Source organism: Propithecus coquereli, unplaced genomic scaffold (assembly GCF_000956105.1).
Source record: "Propithecus coquereli isolate 6110/MARCELLA unplaced genomic scaffold, Pcoq_1.0 Scaffold473, whole genome shotgun sequence".
NCBI lineage: Eukaryota > Metazoa > Chordata > Mammalia > Primates > Indriidae > Propithecus > Propithecus coquereli.
In genome coordinates, this window is record NW_012150541.1 from 419,819 (window position 1) to 439,284 (window position 19,466).

At 41.3% G+C, this 19,466-nt stretch overlaps 1 protein-coding gene and 1 pseudogene across 1 annotated transcript in view; one reads left to right on the forward strand and one right to left on the reverse strand.

The window, feature by feature from the left end:
- Nucleotides 1-1,201: 1,201 nt before the first annotated feature.
- MKI67 (marker of proliferation Ki-67) overlaps nt 1,202-19,466 on the forward strand; it is a 26,647-nt gene continuing 8,382 nt past the window's right edge. The window contains exons 1-11 of the mRNA XM_012655342.1: nt 1,202-1,293; nt 3,637-3,715; nt 3,807-3,922; nt 6,585-6,651; nt 8,574-8,619; nt 12,221-12,396; nt 13,366-13,678; nt 13,767-13,885; nt 13,999-14,170; nt 16,338-16,493; nt 17,433-18,870. Coding sequence (XP_012510796.1) covers nt 1,202-1,293; nt 3,637-3,715; nt 3,807-3,922; nt 6,585-6,651; nt 8,574-8,619; nt 12,221-12,396; nt 13,366-13,678; nt 13,767-13,885; nt 13,999-14,170; nt 16,338-16,493; nt 17,433-18,870 — 2,774 coding nt within the window. The remainder of the gene's footprint in view (nt 1,294-3,636; nt 3,716-3,806; nt 3,923-6,584; nt 6,652-8,573; nt 8,620-12,220; nt 12,397-13,365; nt 13,679-13,766; nt 13,886-13,998; nt 14,171-16,337; nt 16,494-17,432; nt 18,871-19,466) is intronic.
- On the reverse strand, nt 11,541-12,079 carry LOC105819177 (annotated as a pseudogene).

Consider the following 19,466-nt stretch of genomic DNA (forward strand, 5'->3'; position numbering starts at 1 on the left):
AGAAACTACTTTAAATAATTGGTTACGTTTGGTGAGATGTAGAGACGGGAAGTATTTAATTTTTAAAAGTTTTCAATCTTCTGGCAGTGAGTAACCTATGGTGTTCCATGTGTTCGGTCCTTAGAGTAAGGGTGGCAAGAGGGGCTGTCTCAGGAATGGGGCTGTCCCATTTCTGCGCTCTCTGTGCTGTTTTGAGGACAGCAATCCGGCGTTTTTCTTTCGGTTGGCAGCAGGCCCTCAAAGCGAGCCAACCCCCGCTCCGCGCGGAGGCGTTTCCCCGCCTCACACCCCGCCCACGCCCCGCTCGCCCTTCCTATTGGTCGCGCGCCGGACCGCCCCGCCCAATCGCAGCGCTTAGCTCCAGAATTCGAATCTCCCTTTTCGTTTGAATCGGGTGGCGGGTGGCGGTTGGCGGTTGGCGGAGGCGGCGGCCAGCGAGCCGAAGCGGCAGGAGCCAAAGCCCGGCGTCCGGAGACGCAGCGGGCAGAGCCGCTGGTCAGCGTCGGGGGCGGCGGCGGGAGGAGCGGGGTCTGCGGGCCCGGGCGGGGCGAGCGCGGCCACGCGGGCGGCGTCCCAGGCTGCGAGGCTCGCGCGGCGGGCCTGGGGCGCGCGCGGCGGGCGACGCGGGGGGTCGCGGCGCCTGCCCCTGCTGCGGATTTGGGTGCGACGTGACGCAGGCGGTGGTTCGACTGGCGGCCGTGCGGGTGGACTCGCTCCAGGTGAGCTGCGGCCGGGGGATCCTGAGCTACCCGGAGCTGTTAGGGGACTCCTGGGTCGCGCGGGGCTCTCGGGGAGCCTGGGCCACGGGGACCCTCCCAGCTCTGAGGGAGCGGGCGGGGGCGCGGCCTGGCCCGGCGCGGCCTGGGCCCTCCCGGGGGTCGCGGTAGGAACTCCCGGGCGGCGCCGGCCCTGGTGACAGCGTCTTGGCCGCAGGACTCTGGGGCGCTGGCAGCGCCTGGGGGTGCAGCCCGGACGTGCGGGGGTTTCCGCGGGTCAGTCCGGTGCGGGCCTGGGCGGCGGGGCAGAGCGAATGGGACAGGCCGCCCCGTCCGGTCACTCTCCGGTCACCGTTTAGCGCCCTCCTTTCCCTGCAGAGCGACTTCCACCTCTTCTGCGGCGGAAGAGTTGTTGCAGATCTGGCCCTGCAAACCTCTGGACACCTGTCCTTCCTCCGTGGATATACTCAACACTTGTTTAGAGAATGGGGCCTTCGAGACGCCTCGTGACCATCAAAAGGAGCGGGGGCGACGGCCCCCACTTTCCCCTGAGCCTCAGCACCTGCTTGTTTGGAAGGTGAGCGCTGCGCCGGGGTTCTGGCTCAGAAAGACGGAAACGTCTCAACAGCAGTCCCCAGAAACAGGCTCTAGGGTTAGGTCCTGCGCTCAGATTTCCTTGGTATTTTCCCTGTACGATGTCAACGTAGTTGTTTATGTAGTTAAGTAGTTTTTTTAATCGAACAAAAATTTAAAAATTGATTTGGTATAAAGCTTTCCATGGAGAAAGAAGCAGGTGAGTAATTGGCTTCGGGTACCCTTTAGACGTCACTGTGTGCATCTGCCACCCTCCTCGCAGGGCGTGGCTGGCCACTCTGTTCGCTCTAAGAAGGAAGGAAAGAAGTTGTATACTTGGATTTTGGTTGTTTTTGGAAATACGATGATGGGAGGGAAAGTCCTCCTGCTTGTGTTTTGAGGACTTTTCCACTTCTGCTGCCTTCATGTTTGGTGGTGTCGTAACCCTGTCCCAGTAAGACAGGCACAATGACTGACAGCTCCCCCTATCGACCTCCAACATGTGTCCCTCTGGAGGTGTGAGAAGGTTGCCCTCCCTGTGTGGTCCCGCCCCTGAACCCCATTCTGGCCTCACCCCATCCTCCCAACATCACCTACCTTGTTCATTCCGCCTAAGGCATTCCAAGCTCTTGTTCACTTTGGGACTTTAACACAGTTGGACGTTTATGACTGGAAAGTTTACCCTACCCTCAAACGTGAGTGCTTTCTTTCCATCATCGAAGTGTCAGTTTAAAGGGCACCTCAAACTAAACCTTTCATGAAAGCTTGTCTTTCTAACAGCACAAGTTCAGGGATGAGTTTTTGGTTGCTTTCTCCCACTAGACTAACCTCCCCACAGGCAAGGACTATCTTGTTAATCATGGACACAGGACCAGGTATGGTGTCTGGCATATTATATGCGATCAATATCTAGCATTCTAGTAAGTGTTCGGTAGAAATATAGACTGGAAATGTAGATTTGCAATCAGTTGATAGCGGTGGTTCTCACAGGGCCATTTTACTTTCCAGAGGCATTTGAGAAGATCTGGAGATTTTTTTCTATGTCACAATAGAGGAGGGGCATGTACTATTATTAATATCACTGAGCAGAGGTCAGGGATGCTGCTAAGAATCCTACAATGCACAGAGCAGCCCCCCACAAAACCAAAGTGTCTGGTCCAAAATGGGAACAGTGCTGAGGCTAAGAAACACTCATCTGTATTGATTCTCAACCAAACTAATTCTCAGTTCTATAGAGATAGCCTTTCTTTTGCTGGGATATTCCGGCTATCTTAAAATCTAATTCTCTTTGTAGGGTTAAAGAAGCTGTTCATTTTCCATAGCTTCCTTCCTCTTCAAAAGAAAAAAAATAAACATTTGGGTCTCAAATTGCAATCATTTTGCTTTTTGTACAGTAGTACTTAAGTATATTTTTATGCAAGATTTTGTAATTTAGAAACTAATTCATAAGTGTTTGGTCACATGATATGGGTAGGAAGAGATATTCTTGGACTCCAAAGGTTCGTATGGAGAACAGACAGGCCATTGCACAGTTTGTTCAAACTTTTTAGGTCACAGAATGAGAAGAACACCAGAGACTCCGGGAACCTGCTAATGAACTCTTCTGTTAGTTTATGTGTAGGTTTAGGAATTATCCCTTCCTCTGCCTTGTCATGATGTTAGCTTTGTGTGGAAAGACAAGTTGAATCTAGATATTGCTTTTGTTGCTTGCAAATTAGTATTTTTAATGTTTGAAAACTGTCAGTTAACACTGTGTAGTTTTAAAACAACAATGAAAAAGTTCACTTGTAATGAGCATTTACTATGTGCCAGGCAAATGAGTGACATATACAACTCATTTAATTTTTTGAACAACACCATGATGGAGGTGCTAATGTAACCTCTTTTTTGTATATGAAGAAACTGAGGCAGAGGTGCTATCATAAAATACAGCACATTTGGGGATGATTATGATTAAATCTTTAAATATGTAAAACATTACAAACAAGTGTAAACTTTTTTTAAAGCACAGTATTAAAAATAGTCATTTGCCAAAATTGATATAAGTACTTCTTTGTGTCTTTTAAGTATAAGCTGTTTATATAAAAGATATTTGTATTCTAGCATTTTCTTTTATATTTTTATGTACTCTAAGTTTTAAATATCTAAAATAGTTGTAATACTTCCAAAAATTATTTGCAAAATACAAATGTTATTTACATTGCCTATTTTGTTTTGTTATTCCTTTATGTCATTACATTTACAGATCAAACATACTAGTCAAATTCTGTTTGATTTGGAGAAATTGAGGTAATTTTTTTAAAAGTTGCAAGAACCAAAAAAAAAATCTTAATTCTTTTGCATTAAGGGGTATCGAATGTGACATCCGTATCCAGCTTCCTGTTGTGTCAAAACAACATTGCAAAATTGAAACCAATGAGCAGGAGGTAAGTGGGTTTTTAGAAGTCAATTTTAAAAACTTTTTAGTTTATTGTTTATTCATTAATTGCATATTTTCCCTCTTCTTTCCACTTGTAGGCAATATTATATAATTTCAGCTCCACAAATCCTACACAAGTAAATGGGTCTGCTATTGATAAGCCTGTACAACTAAAACATGGAGATATAATAACTATTATTGATCGATCTTTCAGGTAGGTAAAAACTCATTTCGCTAACAATGAGGGGCAACTTCTGATTTACCATAAACTAGTCTCACAGTTCAGCAGTGATCCTTCTTGAATGTTGATGAATGTCAAAATGTTTCATGTTTTCATTTGTAATGCTAGTCTTAAATTAAAAGCATGTGGATCTAGAAGGATGACAAATGGGGCTCAAATCTGATAGAATCCAAGGATTTGAGTGCATAGAATTATGTAAAAGAAAGGTGACCTTGCCCTAAAGAAGTTTGTTATTTCCTTGTGAGTGTTGTGAAACTGCATGAGATTTTTAGTTTCTTTTTTATTTTAAAACAAAATAGACTCGTAGAGAAAGGTACAAAACAAGATGTATAGGTCAATTTATCATGATGTGAACACGCTGTGAGTACCACCTGTTAGGGACTGAATTGTACTCTCCCAAAATTCATGTTTTGAATCCTTAACCCCTAGTGTCTTAGAATGTGACTGTATTTGGAGAGAGGACACTTAAAGAGGCAGTGAAGTTAAACTAAGGTCATTATTGTGGGCCCTAATCCAACGACCAGTGTCATTATAATAAGAGGAGATTAGGACACCAGAGACACCAAGGGAGCAGGTGCCTAGAGGAGAGACCATGTGAAGAGGCTGCGGGAGGGCCCATCTGCAAGACCAGGAGAGAGGTGCAGAGGAATCCAGCCCTTGATCTTGGACTTCAGCCTCCTGAACTGTGAGAAGTAAATTTCTGTTGTTTCAGGCACAGTCTGCAGTATTTTATGATGGCAGCCCTAGCAAACTAATACATCGCCAGCTCATAAAGAATTATTTCCAGAAGTTTTTCTCATGTTGTCATCTAATCACTACTTCTTTCCCTCACCAAGTAAACCACCATTGTGGCTTTTATGAGAATTTTACCACCTAAGCATGTATCTCTAAACACTGTAGTTTTGTCTGTCTTTTTGAAACACCTTAACGGTGAATTAATAATGTACATATTTATGTCTAACTTCTGCTCTTATGCATGTGGGATTCATAGCATGTTGGATGTTTTTATAGTTCACTGCATATGTGTTACATTGAAAAAATATGTACAATATATACAATAATATACATAATTATACAGAATCCATTTGCTCTGGCTGGACATTTGGCTAATTTTTAGTTTTTGAAATGTGTCAAGGCTTGCTTTATAATCAGATGTAGTTAAATTTTTTACTAATTTGTTCTTTATACTTGAAAACAGTATATGTTCTATAGCTACCAGATTCAGTGCTCTATCTACATATGCCCATTAGAGTCAAATCTTGTATATTCTTAGTAATTGCTCTCAGAGATACATTGAAATCACCAACTGAGGATTTATTTTTCTTTTTTTCTCTATCAGTTTTTGCTTTATATATTTTGAGGCTATCCCATGGCATACAAATTTAGAATTATGTCCTCCTAGTGCATAGAACTCTGTCATTTAGAAATGTCCTCTGCCTTTAGTAATGCTTTCTGCCTTAATGTTTCTTCTGGATGATAAATATAGCTAAACTAATTTCTTTTTGATTTGAGCTTGCATAGTATAACTTTTTCCATCCCCTGAATTTCAACTTTTCCTAATTCTTATGGTTTAAGTTGTCTCCTGGAACCCACTGTCAGGTGAATTTTTTAATCCATTCTGCTAAATGGATCTCTGCCTCCGTTACTGCCTTCATTTGTATTAAGTAGATATTTCCTAATCACCACTTAAATTCCCTGGACATTTCTTTTACTGTATTTCTTGGAAGTTTGTCTTCATTTTTAAAGGATATTTTTTATTGAATATAGACTTCTAGGTAGGAAGTATTTGATGTGGAATGGAGACCTGAATTATTATACCTCCCCAAAACAAGATACTGTTCAAACTGAGATCAATTGATATGATTAAAGACCTCCAGCAAAGATTAAAAGATGGATTTTAAAAAGGACTTGATTCAGCACTCTGCTTACCATGAGAAATGTTCCAGGTGCCTGACTGCTTCAGGTCTTACTTTGGTCACATCTAAATTGAAATCAGGTCATTGCTGAGGTTGAAAAGTTTTCATTATGCAAAATAAAGGATTGCTTCTATGAACTGATCACTGAGATCTGTCAGAACAATTGTGTATCTTACTAAATGTAGTCTTTCTGAGATATGCCTGTCTTGTTCAGACAGGGATTGAGTAAGTGGGAAACTGGAGTGATCACAGTGTTCTGATATATAGCTTTACAGTTACCCTAAAGTATATAACTTCACAATGTGATTAAGAGTCAGTTGCCTGCAGGCTTCCTGGTTGACTTTCCAAGCTATCAGATGACTTCGAAGCATCGACATCAACTAGAGAAAATCTGATTTCAATTTCATATGCATCAGTTTTGCACATAGACAATGCTCAGGAATATGGTTGAATCATATCCAGGCTAGTCAGTAATCAGAAGTTAATTGGTCCCCATCTCTTGGCAATGGTGTTTCAAAACTAACCTGATGCATCTTATCTAAGTGTTTAATGTAAAAACATTTTTCTAACTCTAAATTTATTTCTTTGTATAAGGTAATATTTTGAACAAAGCCTGAAGTTTGTTCCTTGATCCTTGGACATAACCCGATATAGAGACTTCAGTTCCTAGGGTACAAAGCTTTAACCTGGATCTGTGTCTGTCATTCTGTACACTGCAGGTATGAAAATGAAAATTGCCAGAATGGAAACAAATCAACTAGATTTCCAGGAAAAATACCAGAACAGGTAATGGTTAATATTTTTTAAGTTTGGGCTGTGATTCTTTTTGATGAATGATTTCTCACTTCAAACCAGTGAAAAAGGAGAATGGCTTACTGGTTATAGCAGGAAAATATAACTAAAGTATTAAAACAAGTTGAATTTAGATATATTAAAATAATCTAAAGCTATATTTCCTCTTTATTCTTCAAAATGAAAATACTAAGCCCGTCTTACACTTTTGGTCAAATAGTCTACTAGAGTATTTCATGATCTCATCTTCTGGCAAGCCTATGGTTAGGACAACTCCAACATATAGAACTAAAATTCAGAAACTATATTATCTGGCAGTTCATTTTGTCTCCCAGTCATTGTACCCATACATCTTTATGCATCTGAAATAATCATGTTATAAAAATTATGAGTGGCAAAGATGCTTCCTGATTTTGATAGACAGATGACTTATAAAACTAGAAGAGAGTTCCTCTACTTTGTCCTATGAGAAAATCCTGTAGCTTAAATACATCAGTGCCAAACAGGTATTCCAGTGGTACCGCTTATTTAAAACATAATTGTGGGCATGTGCCTGGGGATTTAGTGGGATTAGTAGATTTAGGATAAGTTCTGAGAATTCCTACTTTCCTATGTTTTAGGTTGCTTCTCAAGCTAGTTTCATACGAGCTTGTTGGAATTTTTGGGCTTAGGAGACTTATCCTAGGTGCACCTGAAATTAGCAATAGGGCACTTGAATTTCAGCATCTCTGCCCTGTTAAGTGTTGCCTCTTCCTTATAGGAGCAACGTTACTGTTGAGCCTGGTGTTCATAAGTTCCTGTGGTGAAAGCTAGTTTCTGAGGTACCCCACGCAGTCACCATGTAACTTGTTAGTAGGTGAAAGTAAATACCAAAAAGCTCATTGAACTGTGGATTAGACATGTGCACTCAACAGTCCCCAACTGTTTGTTTTGTTACGAGTCTATGATAAAATAGGTATTAAAATTGAGTATACAGGAAATGTTATAGCAATTTGAAATGTAGGATTATATATTTTATGTATTTTTAATTTTATTAGGAGTTCATTTATATTATTTAGTCATAAGATTCTTGGTCCACTTCCGATTGGAAATAAAAAGCTCTCCCCTCACATAGATAGTTTTAGAAGCAAGGTGTTAGATATCAAAAAATTTGAAATCAATTAACTAAAGAAATTAAATTCTTTGGCTTTGGTAATATTTCTTGGATTTTTTTCTTAATAATCCAGATGATATAATTTTCCTCCTTTGGAACATCAAACTTTTATATCTTATAGTGTGGTTTAGTTCTTCCACCCCTCCAGAAATTCCACATAAACGAAGTGCAGGCACTATTTACTGGGGGTGAGTGGTGGTGCTGGGTCCAATTCCCAAGCTCTGGGGCGGCAGTGCCTGTGGCTGCACTGTTTCTGCTGTGCCTTAACTTCTAGGCCCTCAGATGTACCCTAATTATCTGGCTGCCAAAAGGGCACACGTGCTAAGTGGAGACTCCATTCACTGACAGGTCCTGTGGCCCATATCTGTTAAAATTGATTCTGAAGTCAAGAATTCTGTGCCTATGGTGGGTTACAGGTCTTCAGTGTAGGTGATGTTTAATTTTGGTTCTTCTTCCATATGATGGGAAATAACTAAGGAAGTTATAAAAGCTCATTGAGGTTTGATTTCAGTAATTTTTAAGCCTAGAATTTGTTTCCTATTAGATCACTTACTATATTTTTTTGAAAGTCAGCTAAGAAGTACTTACATCATGACCACTAGCTCCCAAATGACTTGGGTCCATTTCTCAAGTAAAATCTCTAAAAGTCACATGAGAGAAGTTTGGTAAAGGAAACAGTCAACAAGAAGAATATTTTTGTTTGTTATGACTGTTACTATTTAGAAGACATTTAAGTCACCATTCTTATTTTCCCAATTTATAGGGACCATCACGCCGTGTGTCAAGATCTAGCTTCTCTTCTGACCCTGGTGAGTAGTAGTTTGGTTTTATTCAGGATCCTGAAAGATCAGGTGTTTGTGAAACGATGGCAAGGAAGGGACAATAAGAATGCAAGTGTTCAATATGTCATCTGTTGAAAATCTAAGAGGTGTCATTTGATATGTGAAAAATAGGCAGATTCCTAAATTAAGTTTTTCCCTTAGTGATTGCTGGGGTACTGTGCTTAGGGGAGAGTCCAGTATAAGAAAATTGCTTGTTCAGTTGTCAACTCAATTCTCAGTAGTTTGATAGCATATATGATATTTCTTTTGTACTGGTTATCGGAGACTAATGTGGTTTATTTATTTGGATCGTAATAGTAGATTCATTATTTAGGCATTCATTATTTAATGCCTAAAATTTGTATTTCTTAAGTGAAAAGCTAGGTTATAAGATAATTTGAAACAATTAAAATATTAAATTCCAATATTAATCATTGAGAAAATGTTGAACTTCTGTTTCTTATTTTATATTATTCATTGCCAAGATGGGGAAGACCAAGATTCCAAAGCCCATCCAAAAATCACTGCAGGAAATGTTTCAGGAAGGCCTCTGGTCCATGTCAAGAGTGTCAGAAGAGACAGTTCTACCTCAGGTGGCTCAAAAGACAATGTTGCCCAGGAAACCCCTAATGTTCATTCCTCAGAACGTCCTGGACATAATGGCAGAAATGCAAGTGATCCCACTTCTGGGGATGTTAAAGAAAATTCCAGGGCACAATTAGTGAGCTGTTATGGAGAATTGAAGTCTTTTTCCTCTACACAATGTCTTGACGGTAGCAAAAAAAATGATTCTCCCTTTAGGGAGCTTTATCAGTCAATGAAGGAAGAGTTGAAGGTTAAATCACAAAAAGAAAATGTTTTACAATATCACAGAAAATCAAGATCACAAACTGATTACACAACAGAAAAAGAGAGTGGTAATGGTTTACAGAAGGAGACCCAACTATTGGTCTCAGCTCAACCGAGACAGAAATCTGGCAGAAGCACCCCCAGTAAGGCAGCCCCTTCTTCCCCTGAACTAGATCCTGGCCGGAGGGAGGGAAAAAGAAGTGAAACGGAGTCTGTTCCAACTTCCAAAGAGGCCGTGGGTTCCAGCATTCCTTTCTCTGACACAACTAAAATGAAGACGCCAAGACGATATTCACGACAACTAAATTCTTCTCAGAAACGTAAGAGTGAAGACCTGTATGTTCTTAGTGGAAGAACATCTGTGAATCTGGGTAACACTGAAGACTTCAAGGCAGATAATAAAACATTTACTCCTAGGAAGCTTTTAACTAGAAATCAAACACCAACTAAAGTTGAAGATGCTGCCAACTCTGCTGATAAACCAGGAAATGTCTCTTCCAAAAACAGGAGGAGTATTCCTACAAATGCGCGAGTTCTGCCTACAGAAACAGAAATTCAGAATGAGCCTCTTTTAACTCTATGGCTCACTGAAGTTGAAAGGAAGATTCAAAAGGATTCTCTCCACAAGGCTGAGAAATTGGACACTACAGCTGGACAGATTTGCTCTGGTTTCACTGGTCTTAGTTCAGTTGATATCAGCAACTTTGGTGATTTCATTAGTAAGTTTATTTAACTGTGAATTTATTTTTCATAAAAGAATAACACCTACCTTATATTTAGACAGGAATTAATGAGACTATCTTGCAATCAGTAATGACTATCTTTGTGATGGGTAATCTAAGCACCTAGGATAAATGGTGAGACAGGCATGTCCATTGTTTTCATTGACAGATGAATACTGAAGGCCTGGGTAATTGTAACAAGGAATGAGAGGGGAGGTGCAGGTTGTCAGGCTAGTTAAGGAGATAGGGTAGTTGAAGAGCATATCTGATTCTCCTTTTCCATCTATCACAAAACAGAAAGGAGTATAATCATAATTGCTTTCACATTGGGTTTAATTCTGAACTACAATTAACTATATCATATGAATTTGGTCATTTGGAGTAAATCACTGGAAATCCCTTGGAAATCGTAGAACATAGTAGTTGTCAGGTATTTATATGCTGTTCTCAGAGTCTCCTACAGGAAATTAGGTATCAACACTGGACCATACCAAGGGATTATAAATGCCAGGCACATGTCTACGTGCTTCCCAGACATCAACAGCTTTGACCGTCAGTACATTCCCAGTGTCGGTGGGTCAGTTTCCTTTTTATCTCTGTGTTGTAAATGAGGAAACTGACGACCCAGGGTCAGTGTGGCAGCTTCTTGGCATCTTCCTAAACTTTTCAAGGTTGGCTTATAGAAAGAAAGAAAATATCTCTAGACATTCTGTGGCAATAATCTTAATATCAGGACTCTATTTCTGCAGATGGCCCGTAGTGTTGGGGTATGTGGGTATCTATAAAATGGGACCTGGAATGTCAGTCCATGCTCCACTGAGTCTCACAGAGGGGTGTGGCATCTCTTAGATAAGGGATTTACAACAGTAGTGCTTCAGGAAGATGCATGGTGGGGGTGGGTCTCATGAGTTGACTGTCAGAATCACCTGGAGTTTTCACAGCTCACATTCTCCTTACTAGGTAGGTCTGGGTGAGGCCCAAGTACATGTCTTTTTCGAAAGTTCTCTCAGGCCATCGTGCCCCGCCCCACCCACACCACACACATGCACACTTTAAAGTGAAAGCTACCGTTGCAGACTGATCACTTTCTTAAGCTATGTCCATGTGTAATTTTCCAATGTTTTAAAGAAAATTTCTGTACTGTCCAGTTGTACCTGATGTCTAGTGGTCTCTCCTGAGATCTGCCAGGGACTTTTGAAGCAGCTTTAGCTTCATTAATATTGCAAGAGAATGAAGGTGTGCTATGGGTGTTCGTTTTTTTTTTTTTTTTTTTTTTTTTACTGTTATTTGCATTTATTTTATGTTGCATGTATTCCCGTGCCATAAGTTTTTGTTTCTTCAGTTTCTTCTGGGATATCTTTTCTTCTGTGCAACCTCCTCTTCTGGTTTTGGAACAATTTGTTCCTTTTCAATGAGGATCATCTCGATGTGGCAGGGGGAGCTCATGTATGGATTAATCCGACCACGAGCTCTGTAAATTCGGCGACGCATCTTGGGTGCTTTGTTCACCTGGATACGCTCAATGACTAGAGAATCTACATCCACACCCTTAAGTTCAGCATTACTCTCTGCATTTTTAAGCATGTGCAGCAAAAATTCAGCACTCTTTTTGGGCCACTGACCCTGTGTCCAGCCCCACTCTTTGGCCTGGGCACACCTACCAACTCCACCGTTGTAACGTCGGAATGGCACACACTGTTTCTTTAAAGTGACATCTTTCAGATACTTGGTGGCTTTTCATATATGCATACCCTTGATGGCCTGGGCAGTTTCACGAGTGTTCTTGAAGTGAACATGAAGAGTTGAACCTCTTGACTTGCATGATTTTGTGGGGTTTTCTGGGTCAAGTGAATAGCGAACCATTTTCACAGATCACCTCAGGCTGCTTGAGGGCAAGAGCAGGTGTTCGTTTTTAATGAACTTTCGACTGGTTCATCTTTAGTACGAATGTGAAATATACTGTAAGTCTTGGCATAGTTTTTTCATTGCTCTTTCCACATTTGTATTCATTACTCCAGATAAGAGTGAGGGAGGGCCTTTGAAAAGAAGGCGTGTGTCCTTTGGTGGTCGTCTAAGACCGGAATTGTTTGATGAAAACCTGCCTCCTAATACACCTCTCAAAAGAGGAGAAACACCAACGAAAAGAAAGTCTCTGGTCGCTCACACCCCAACTGTCCTGAAGAAAATCATTAAGGTGAGTTTAATAATTAGCGTTCCCATTCCTGCCGGATGGCTCACTCACGTGGGTACATACTCCTGCCAAAGTTCTGACGCAAGTAGAATTACAATTAAGACCCTTATTTTTTTAATAATTAAGATTTTTAAGAGACTAAATGAAAGCTCATTTATTTGGATGCTGGAGAAGGAGCATCTGGGTCCCTCACTGTGGTTCTGAGGCGGCTGAGCAGGGCGTCCTCCGCACTTTCCCTGCAGGGCAGAGGTCTCCCACACCCATGCATACAGCCCCACACAGTCGCCCTGCGGTTACAGTAAAAACGGCAAATTAAAAAGATTCTGAAGACATCACCACATATAACCATAAGGATGGTTTTATTTTCTTTAGAGTCATAAGGTTATAGTTAAGGCATTTAACTGGGGAAAAGGAAAATCATTGGTGGTAAAACATGTATCTTTGACACAGTCAGCTTTTTAGAACTCAATCACCTTTTCCTACACTGTGCTGTCCCCCTTTTTAGATCACAGGAAAGGAATGGCCCTGTAGCCCATCTTCAAAACAGGGCCCAGGCAGTCTTTGTTTTCTTGTCTTACCAACAGGAAGGAAAGCAATACCTGTTGCCCTTTGCATTTGGCGCTGACTCCCCAAGGAGAGCGGCTCTCCTTTCATACAGACCGCAGGGGCCTGGGCACCCAGCTGCTGTTTGCAGGACAGATCAGAGCAGGCCTGTCTCACTGGTCAGGCCTTTCCTTCAGTCCTTCTTCCTAAATATCTCAACTCGGACTTGTTTGCTGTTATTTCACTTTTCTTTCCCTTAAATGACTAGGGCGGTCTTACCTCTACCTTAGTCTTGAAAGACAATAGTTTAAACATTTGATACTTTAATATTTAAACAGCTGAAATTCTTAATTAAAGAGGTTTCTAATATTTATTGTGGAGATGTTACATCCTTGGTATGGTTTCTCATGACCATTTCTGTCTTGTCAGGAACAGCCTCAACCATCAAACAAAGAGTCTGCTTCCGAAATCCATGTGGAAATGATGGCACAAAACGTGTTTGTGAGCTCTCCAGTTCCTAGTCCTAGGACCACTCCGGTTGCTGGTGCACAAAGCCGTAGGTCATGCAGAGCATCCTCCACTTCGAGTGGCAGCAAATCTCAGGTAGATATTCCTAAGAGAGGAGGGAGAAAGAGTGGCAACCTGCCATCAAAGAGAATTTCCATCAGCCGAAGTCAACATGATATTTTACAGATGATTTGTTCCAAAAGAAGGAGTGGTGCTTCTGAAGCCAATTTAATTGGTTAGTATTGTATTGGCAAATATATATTAAGGTGAATTTTCTCATTAATTAGTTTTCGAAAAGTTTCATCATCTTTTCTCTTTGACAGTTGCAAAATCGTGGGCCGATGTAGTAAAACTTGGCGTGAAACAAACACAAACTAAAGTTGTAAAACATGGCCCTCAAAGGCCAAAGAACAAAAAACAAAGAAGACCCAACACTCCGAAGGTATGAGGCTCCACTGTGAATTGCATGTTTGCACATGCTGATATTGTTTAAGATTGCATGACCTGTGTATTTATGCTTTGATGTTTTGTTCATCTCCTTCCTGTTTTCTACAGAAGCCTGTGGACGATGCTCACAATCAGTTTAGTACCGGCCATGCAAACTCTCCTTGCACCATAATAATAGGGAAAGCTCATACTGAAAAAGTAAATGTGCCTGCTCAGCCCTACAGAATGCTGAACAACTTTGTTTCCAACCAAAAGATGGACTTTAAGGAAAATCTTTCAGGTAAAAACAGCCTCAGCTCTTATAAATCATAACCCTTTGGGTCCTACTATTTTTTACTTTGTGAATATTTGTTTTGCTACCTTTTGTTTAATCTGCTGTGAGCACGATGATGGATAAACAATTGAGTCAACTTTCTGGGGTCATAGTATTCAAGGAAGACAAAGCTGGTTTGGATTATGCGGACAGTTCTCTGACAGTTTTTGGGATCAGGTGTCCTGCATGAAGTAGGCATGGAAACGTCAAATGCTTATCTTTACCCTAGAGAGCAGCCTGCCTATAGAAAACTGGAAAGTGATTTATAGTAAAGAAAGGCAGCTTATTCTTAAAACTGCTCCTCTCCCAACAGCTATACTAATAGTTTATTGCAGACATGGATCAATTGTTTTTGAGTAATATTTTACTTTCTCAAGATTTACTTTTTTTCTGGGTAGTTTAACTGTTTCTTAAAAGAAAGCCCTAGGAAGAGGTTCCCTTAAACAATTAATAGTTGAGCAAATGTTTCCACTCAATTTCCACTGTCAGTAAAAGTGTGGGCTGACTTGCTTAATGTCATAGCATTTATGAATGACACCAAGAGAGTAGATTTTAGGTTTCAAGGGGTATAATTTGTCCAGTGGTTCCCACTTGTGTACACCTTGGAAAGGAAGTGAGATTTGAACTGAATAGGTGGAATCTTATTTTTATTTCCTGTCAGGTTATGAGTTGAAAAAATTGTTATACTCTTCAGTATAATGCATGCAAGTTACCCTCTAATTAAAGTCATAGTTGGATTAATTCATTTATCTTTTGTAAAAGAATGTAACAACAGCAGAAAACCCAACAAGACTAAAAAAAAAAAAAGTAGATAGACTTATATACATGTATTCTTACAGATTATGAACATGTAGAATGTACTAATATATATGTTACAAAATGTTCAAAACAAACCCTCAAAAATACTTTTAAGAAAAAATGAAATGTTAAATAGTCTGTGCCTGGGATCGTGGGTTGCTTCAAGCATTCCTTCTAAGATGCTTCCCTAGTGTCAAACAATTCTCTCCTTTCACTGTGAGTCAATTTCATTACAAAACATTATTGTCTGCTGACGACTAAATCCTGGGCATTTTAAGTTCAACTCGGAAGGCTATAGAAGGAGGAGATTTTTAAGTGAAGGGAGTGTTCTGGAAGGGAGTCCTCAGAACAGACTTCCCAAACACGCTGGTGGGTGACTGCCAGATAGAAATGGTGTTGTCATCCACTGACTCGAAAATGATAGAAGTAAGGAGAATGTGGGGTTATGTGAGTTTTTCAAAAAGTTACACCTTCTATATAAAGTACTATATTATTCTTTTTTTTTTTTTTTTTTTTTTTTTTTTTTTTTTTTTTTGAGACAGAGTCTCACTCTGTTGCCTGGGCTAGAGTGAGTGCCGTGACATCAGCCTAGCTCACAGCAACCTCAAACTCCTGGGCTCAAGCGATCCTCCTGCCTCAGCCTCCCGAGTAGCTGGGACTACAGGCATGTGCCACCATACCCGGCTAATTTTTTCTATATATATATTTTTAGTTGTCCAGATCATTTCTTTCTATTTTTTAGTAGAGACGGGGTCTCGCTCTTGCTCAGGCTGGTCTCGAACCCCTGACCTTGAGCGATCCACCCGCCTTGGCCTCCCAAAGTGCTAGGATTACAGGTGTGAGCCACCGCACCCGGCCGATATTAGATTTTTTAAAAATACATGTCATTACTTGACAGCACTGAAAATGGGCAGTCTCTGTCATTTTGTGAAATGTGGGTGCATGTTATTTGTACCCAAAATCTAGAACCGAGAAACCCAAGAGTTTCAGAAAATAGCATGAAGGCACTTGGCTTCCGGATCCTGGAGGGGAGGCCCTCTAGGATAGGAGCTGTGACCAGAACTCATGTCTGCAAGACCACAGAGGTCAGCTAACTTCATTTATTTCCAAGAAAAGCAAAGAAAAGAGCATAATATATCTTCTCTTTGCTCTCATTTGACAAAATGAGTCCACTATTAATGGAATCACCCTTTTAATGAGATCCTGTATACCAGGAATTCTAGGGAAGGATCTGTTGTTATTTCTCATAATCTGCTTGTTGTATATAAGGACTGGGGTGGTTGTTTGCATGTATAAGCAATATGTCAATTGTTTTTCAAATATTTTCATTCAACAGGATTAAGTGAAATGTTTAAGACACCAGTGAAGGAGAAGTCACAATTGATGAGCTCTGGTCCTGTCACTCTTTCAAGTTCAGAGAATTTGCTCGGAAAAAATTTTCAAGTAACTAATTCAGCAGAAGAACCTCTGCTACGTACTTCAGAGAGTTTTGGTTGGTTTCCTTGTTTTCCTAGACTGTGATGTGTTTGGATAGAAGCTTGTAGATGGTATTTTTTTGGTATTACTTTTCTAAAACAGATGTTCCTGTTAAAGTACCATTCCATCTTCTCTGTTCTTTTTTTGAAGGGGAGATTCCCATCAGCAGTTCAACTAACCTTGGCATTCACTGACTTACAGAGAAAGACTGACTCAGTCAATAAGTTTAAATGATCTGTGTACACTTTTGGCTTCTTTATTTATTATAAATAAAGAGGGTGATATAGCAGAAAAGTACAATGGTTTCTCATACTTACATATAAAATACTCAAATTCAAAATTACTGTAAATTACAAAAAAGAAAGATAACATTTTGTGTACTATGCAGTTATTTCTGCTAGTCTTCTAAGTGGGAGCAGGCCCAGGGTGAGTGTGAGATCGGAGAGGGGAACCTGTCTTCCTCTTTTATTTGGTGCTGGTCACTGGCTTCCTCTCATGGAGGGAACAGCTTGCTACCCTGCAGATGCTTATTGTAGTTAAATATTGCCGGTGTAATAAGGACCCTAACCATACCAAAGTATAAGCCATGTTATTTCATTGGTGGTTCGGGTAAGAAACAGCTGTCTGTTTCTAATGTTTGAAGAAAAAAATGGCTGTATTCAGGTCAAGGACACATGGCATGGCAATCTTCGGAGGATCCTTCTTTAGGAATTTTTTCCATTATATAATCAGTACAGAGCCTGACAACCCCACTATATCACCAAATAACATACTCTTAAGTGTTCATAGCTCTTGTGTAAGATAGATTTCTAGCCACATAAGTAGCCTCATGTCCTCAGGGAGATATGAAGCTGAATATTTGGTTGTCATACTGTCTTTCATGAGGATAAGATACTAAATTGGTATAAGACAGGGAGCGGAATATATTTCTTGTATATTTTATTCTTTCTCACAGGAGAAAATGTGCTCTTGAGTACTTGGAATGCAGCAAAAGAACCTGATACACACTCTGCAACCCCTGCCTTACAGCGGCAGTGTGTAAAAGAAAATGAAACTCTAGTGAAAACTCCAAAGAACATCTATACAGCGACTCCTGTTGAGATGAAAACTTCAGATACTGAGACAGAGCCTTCAAAGACAGTATCCAGTGCAAATACATTAAGAAGGTCCATGGAGCTCAGAAATCCGCAGAAGCTCCCTATAGACAGTAAGAATGAAGACACAAAAACTGACACTGTCGAGGACATCATGGGCAAATGTCTGAGGAGGCCACCACTACGAGAAAAGAAAATAGAAGGAGAGATGAAGGAAACTGAAAGACCTTTTGAAACATATAAGGAAATTATCGAGTCAAAAGAAAATTCCGAAATGATGGCAGATGGGAGGGCATCAAGAAGAACTTGGGGACATAAAAGTGAGCCAGCTTCCAACCCAGCAGGTCTCAAGAGGTGGCCCGAAATGGCACCCATGAAGGACATGACAGACACCCAAGATCTCCAAACACCAGGTCTCACCAGGGAACCAAGGAATGAGAAGGATAAGACCACTAAACTATATCAGAGATCTTTACAAGCAGAGCCAGTCAACACTCCCACAAACATGAACAGACAGCTCAGGACATCTCTGGGGAAAGTGGATGTGAAAGAAGAGCTCTCAGCAGTCGGCAGGCTCACACGAACACCAGAGCAAACCGTGCACACACACAAAGAACCAGTGCCTCAAGGAAAAGGCACCAAAATGTTTCAGGAAACTCCACGGCAAAAAGCAGACTCAGAAAACTCTGTAACTGGAGTGAAGAGATGGCCAAGAGCAGCTAAGGAAGAGGTCCAACCCCCAGAAGCTCTGTCTGGCTTCAAAGAACTCTTCCAAACACCAAAACGCAATGACAAGCCCACAATAGAGGACAAAACTACTAAAATATGCAGCAAATCTTTACAATCAGAACCAGTGAACACTCCAACAAGGACAAAAAGACAACCCAGGACACCTTTGGGGAAAATAGCTACAGAGGAAGATCTGGCTGCATTGAGGAAGCTCTCGCAAACGCCAGGGGAAGCCACACACACCCCCAAGGTACTGGGTGAGGAAAAAGGCATCAAAGCGTTTAAGCAATCTGCAGAGCAGAAACTGGACCCAGCAGCAAGTGTAACTGGCAGTAGGAAGAGGCCAAGAGCAGCTAAGGAAGAGGCCCAGCCCCTAGAAGACCTGTCTGGCTTCAAAGAGCTCTTCCAAACACCAAAATACCATGACAAGCCCACAGGTAAGGATAAAACTACTAAAATACCCTGCACATCTCCGCAACCAGAGCCAGTGAACACTCCAACAAATGTGAAAAGACAGCCCAAGACACCTTTGGGGAAAATGAATGTAGAGGAAGAGCTGTCTGCACCGAGGAAGCTCTCACAAACAGCAGGGGAACCCACACACACACCCAAGGTACGAGGTGAGGACAAAGGTATCAGAGCATTCAAGGAATCTGCAGAGCAGAAACCAGGCCTGGCAGCAAGTGTAACTGGCAGCAAGAGAAGGCCAAGAGCAGCTGAGGAAGAGGCCCAGCCCCTAGAAGACCTGGCTGGCTTCAAAGAGCTCTTCCAAACACCAGGTCACACTGAGAAGTCAATGACTGATGGCAAAATCACTAGACTACCTTGCGCATCTCCACAACCAGGACCAGTGGCCACCCCAGTAAGCAGGAAGAGACAGCCCAACACAAGTCTCAGGAAAGCAGATGTGGAGGAAGAATTTTTAGTACTAAGGAAGCTAACGCCATTATCAGGCAAAGCCATGCACACACCCAAACCACCGATAGATGATGAAAAAGGCAGCAGAGCCTTTATGGGGACTCCAAAGCAGAGACGGGACCTGGCAGAAGATTTAACTGGACACAACAGGAAGCGAAGAACCCCTAAGGAAGAGGCCCAGCCCCTAGAAGACCTGTCTGGCTTCAAAAAGCTGTTCCAAACACCAGGCCACACTGAGCAACCAATGA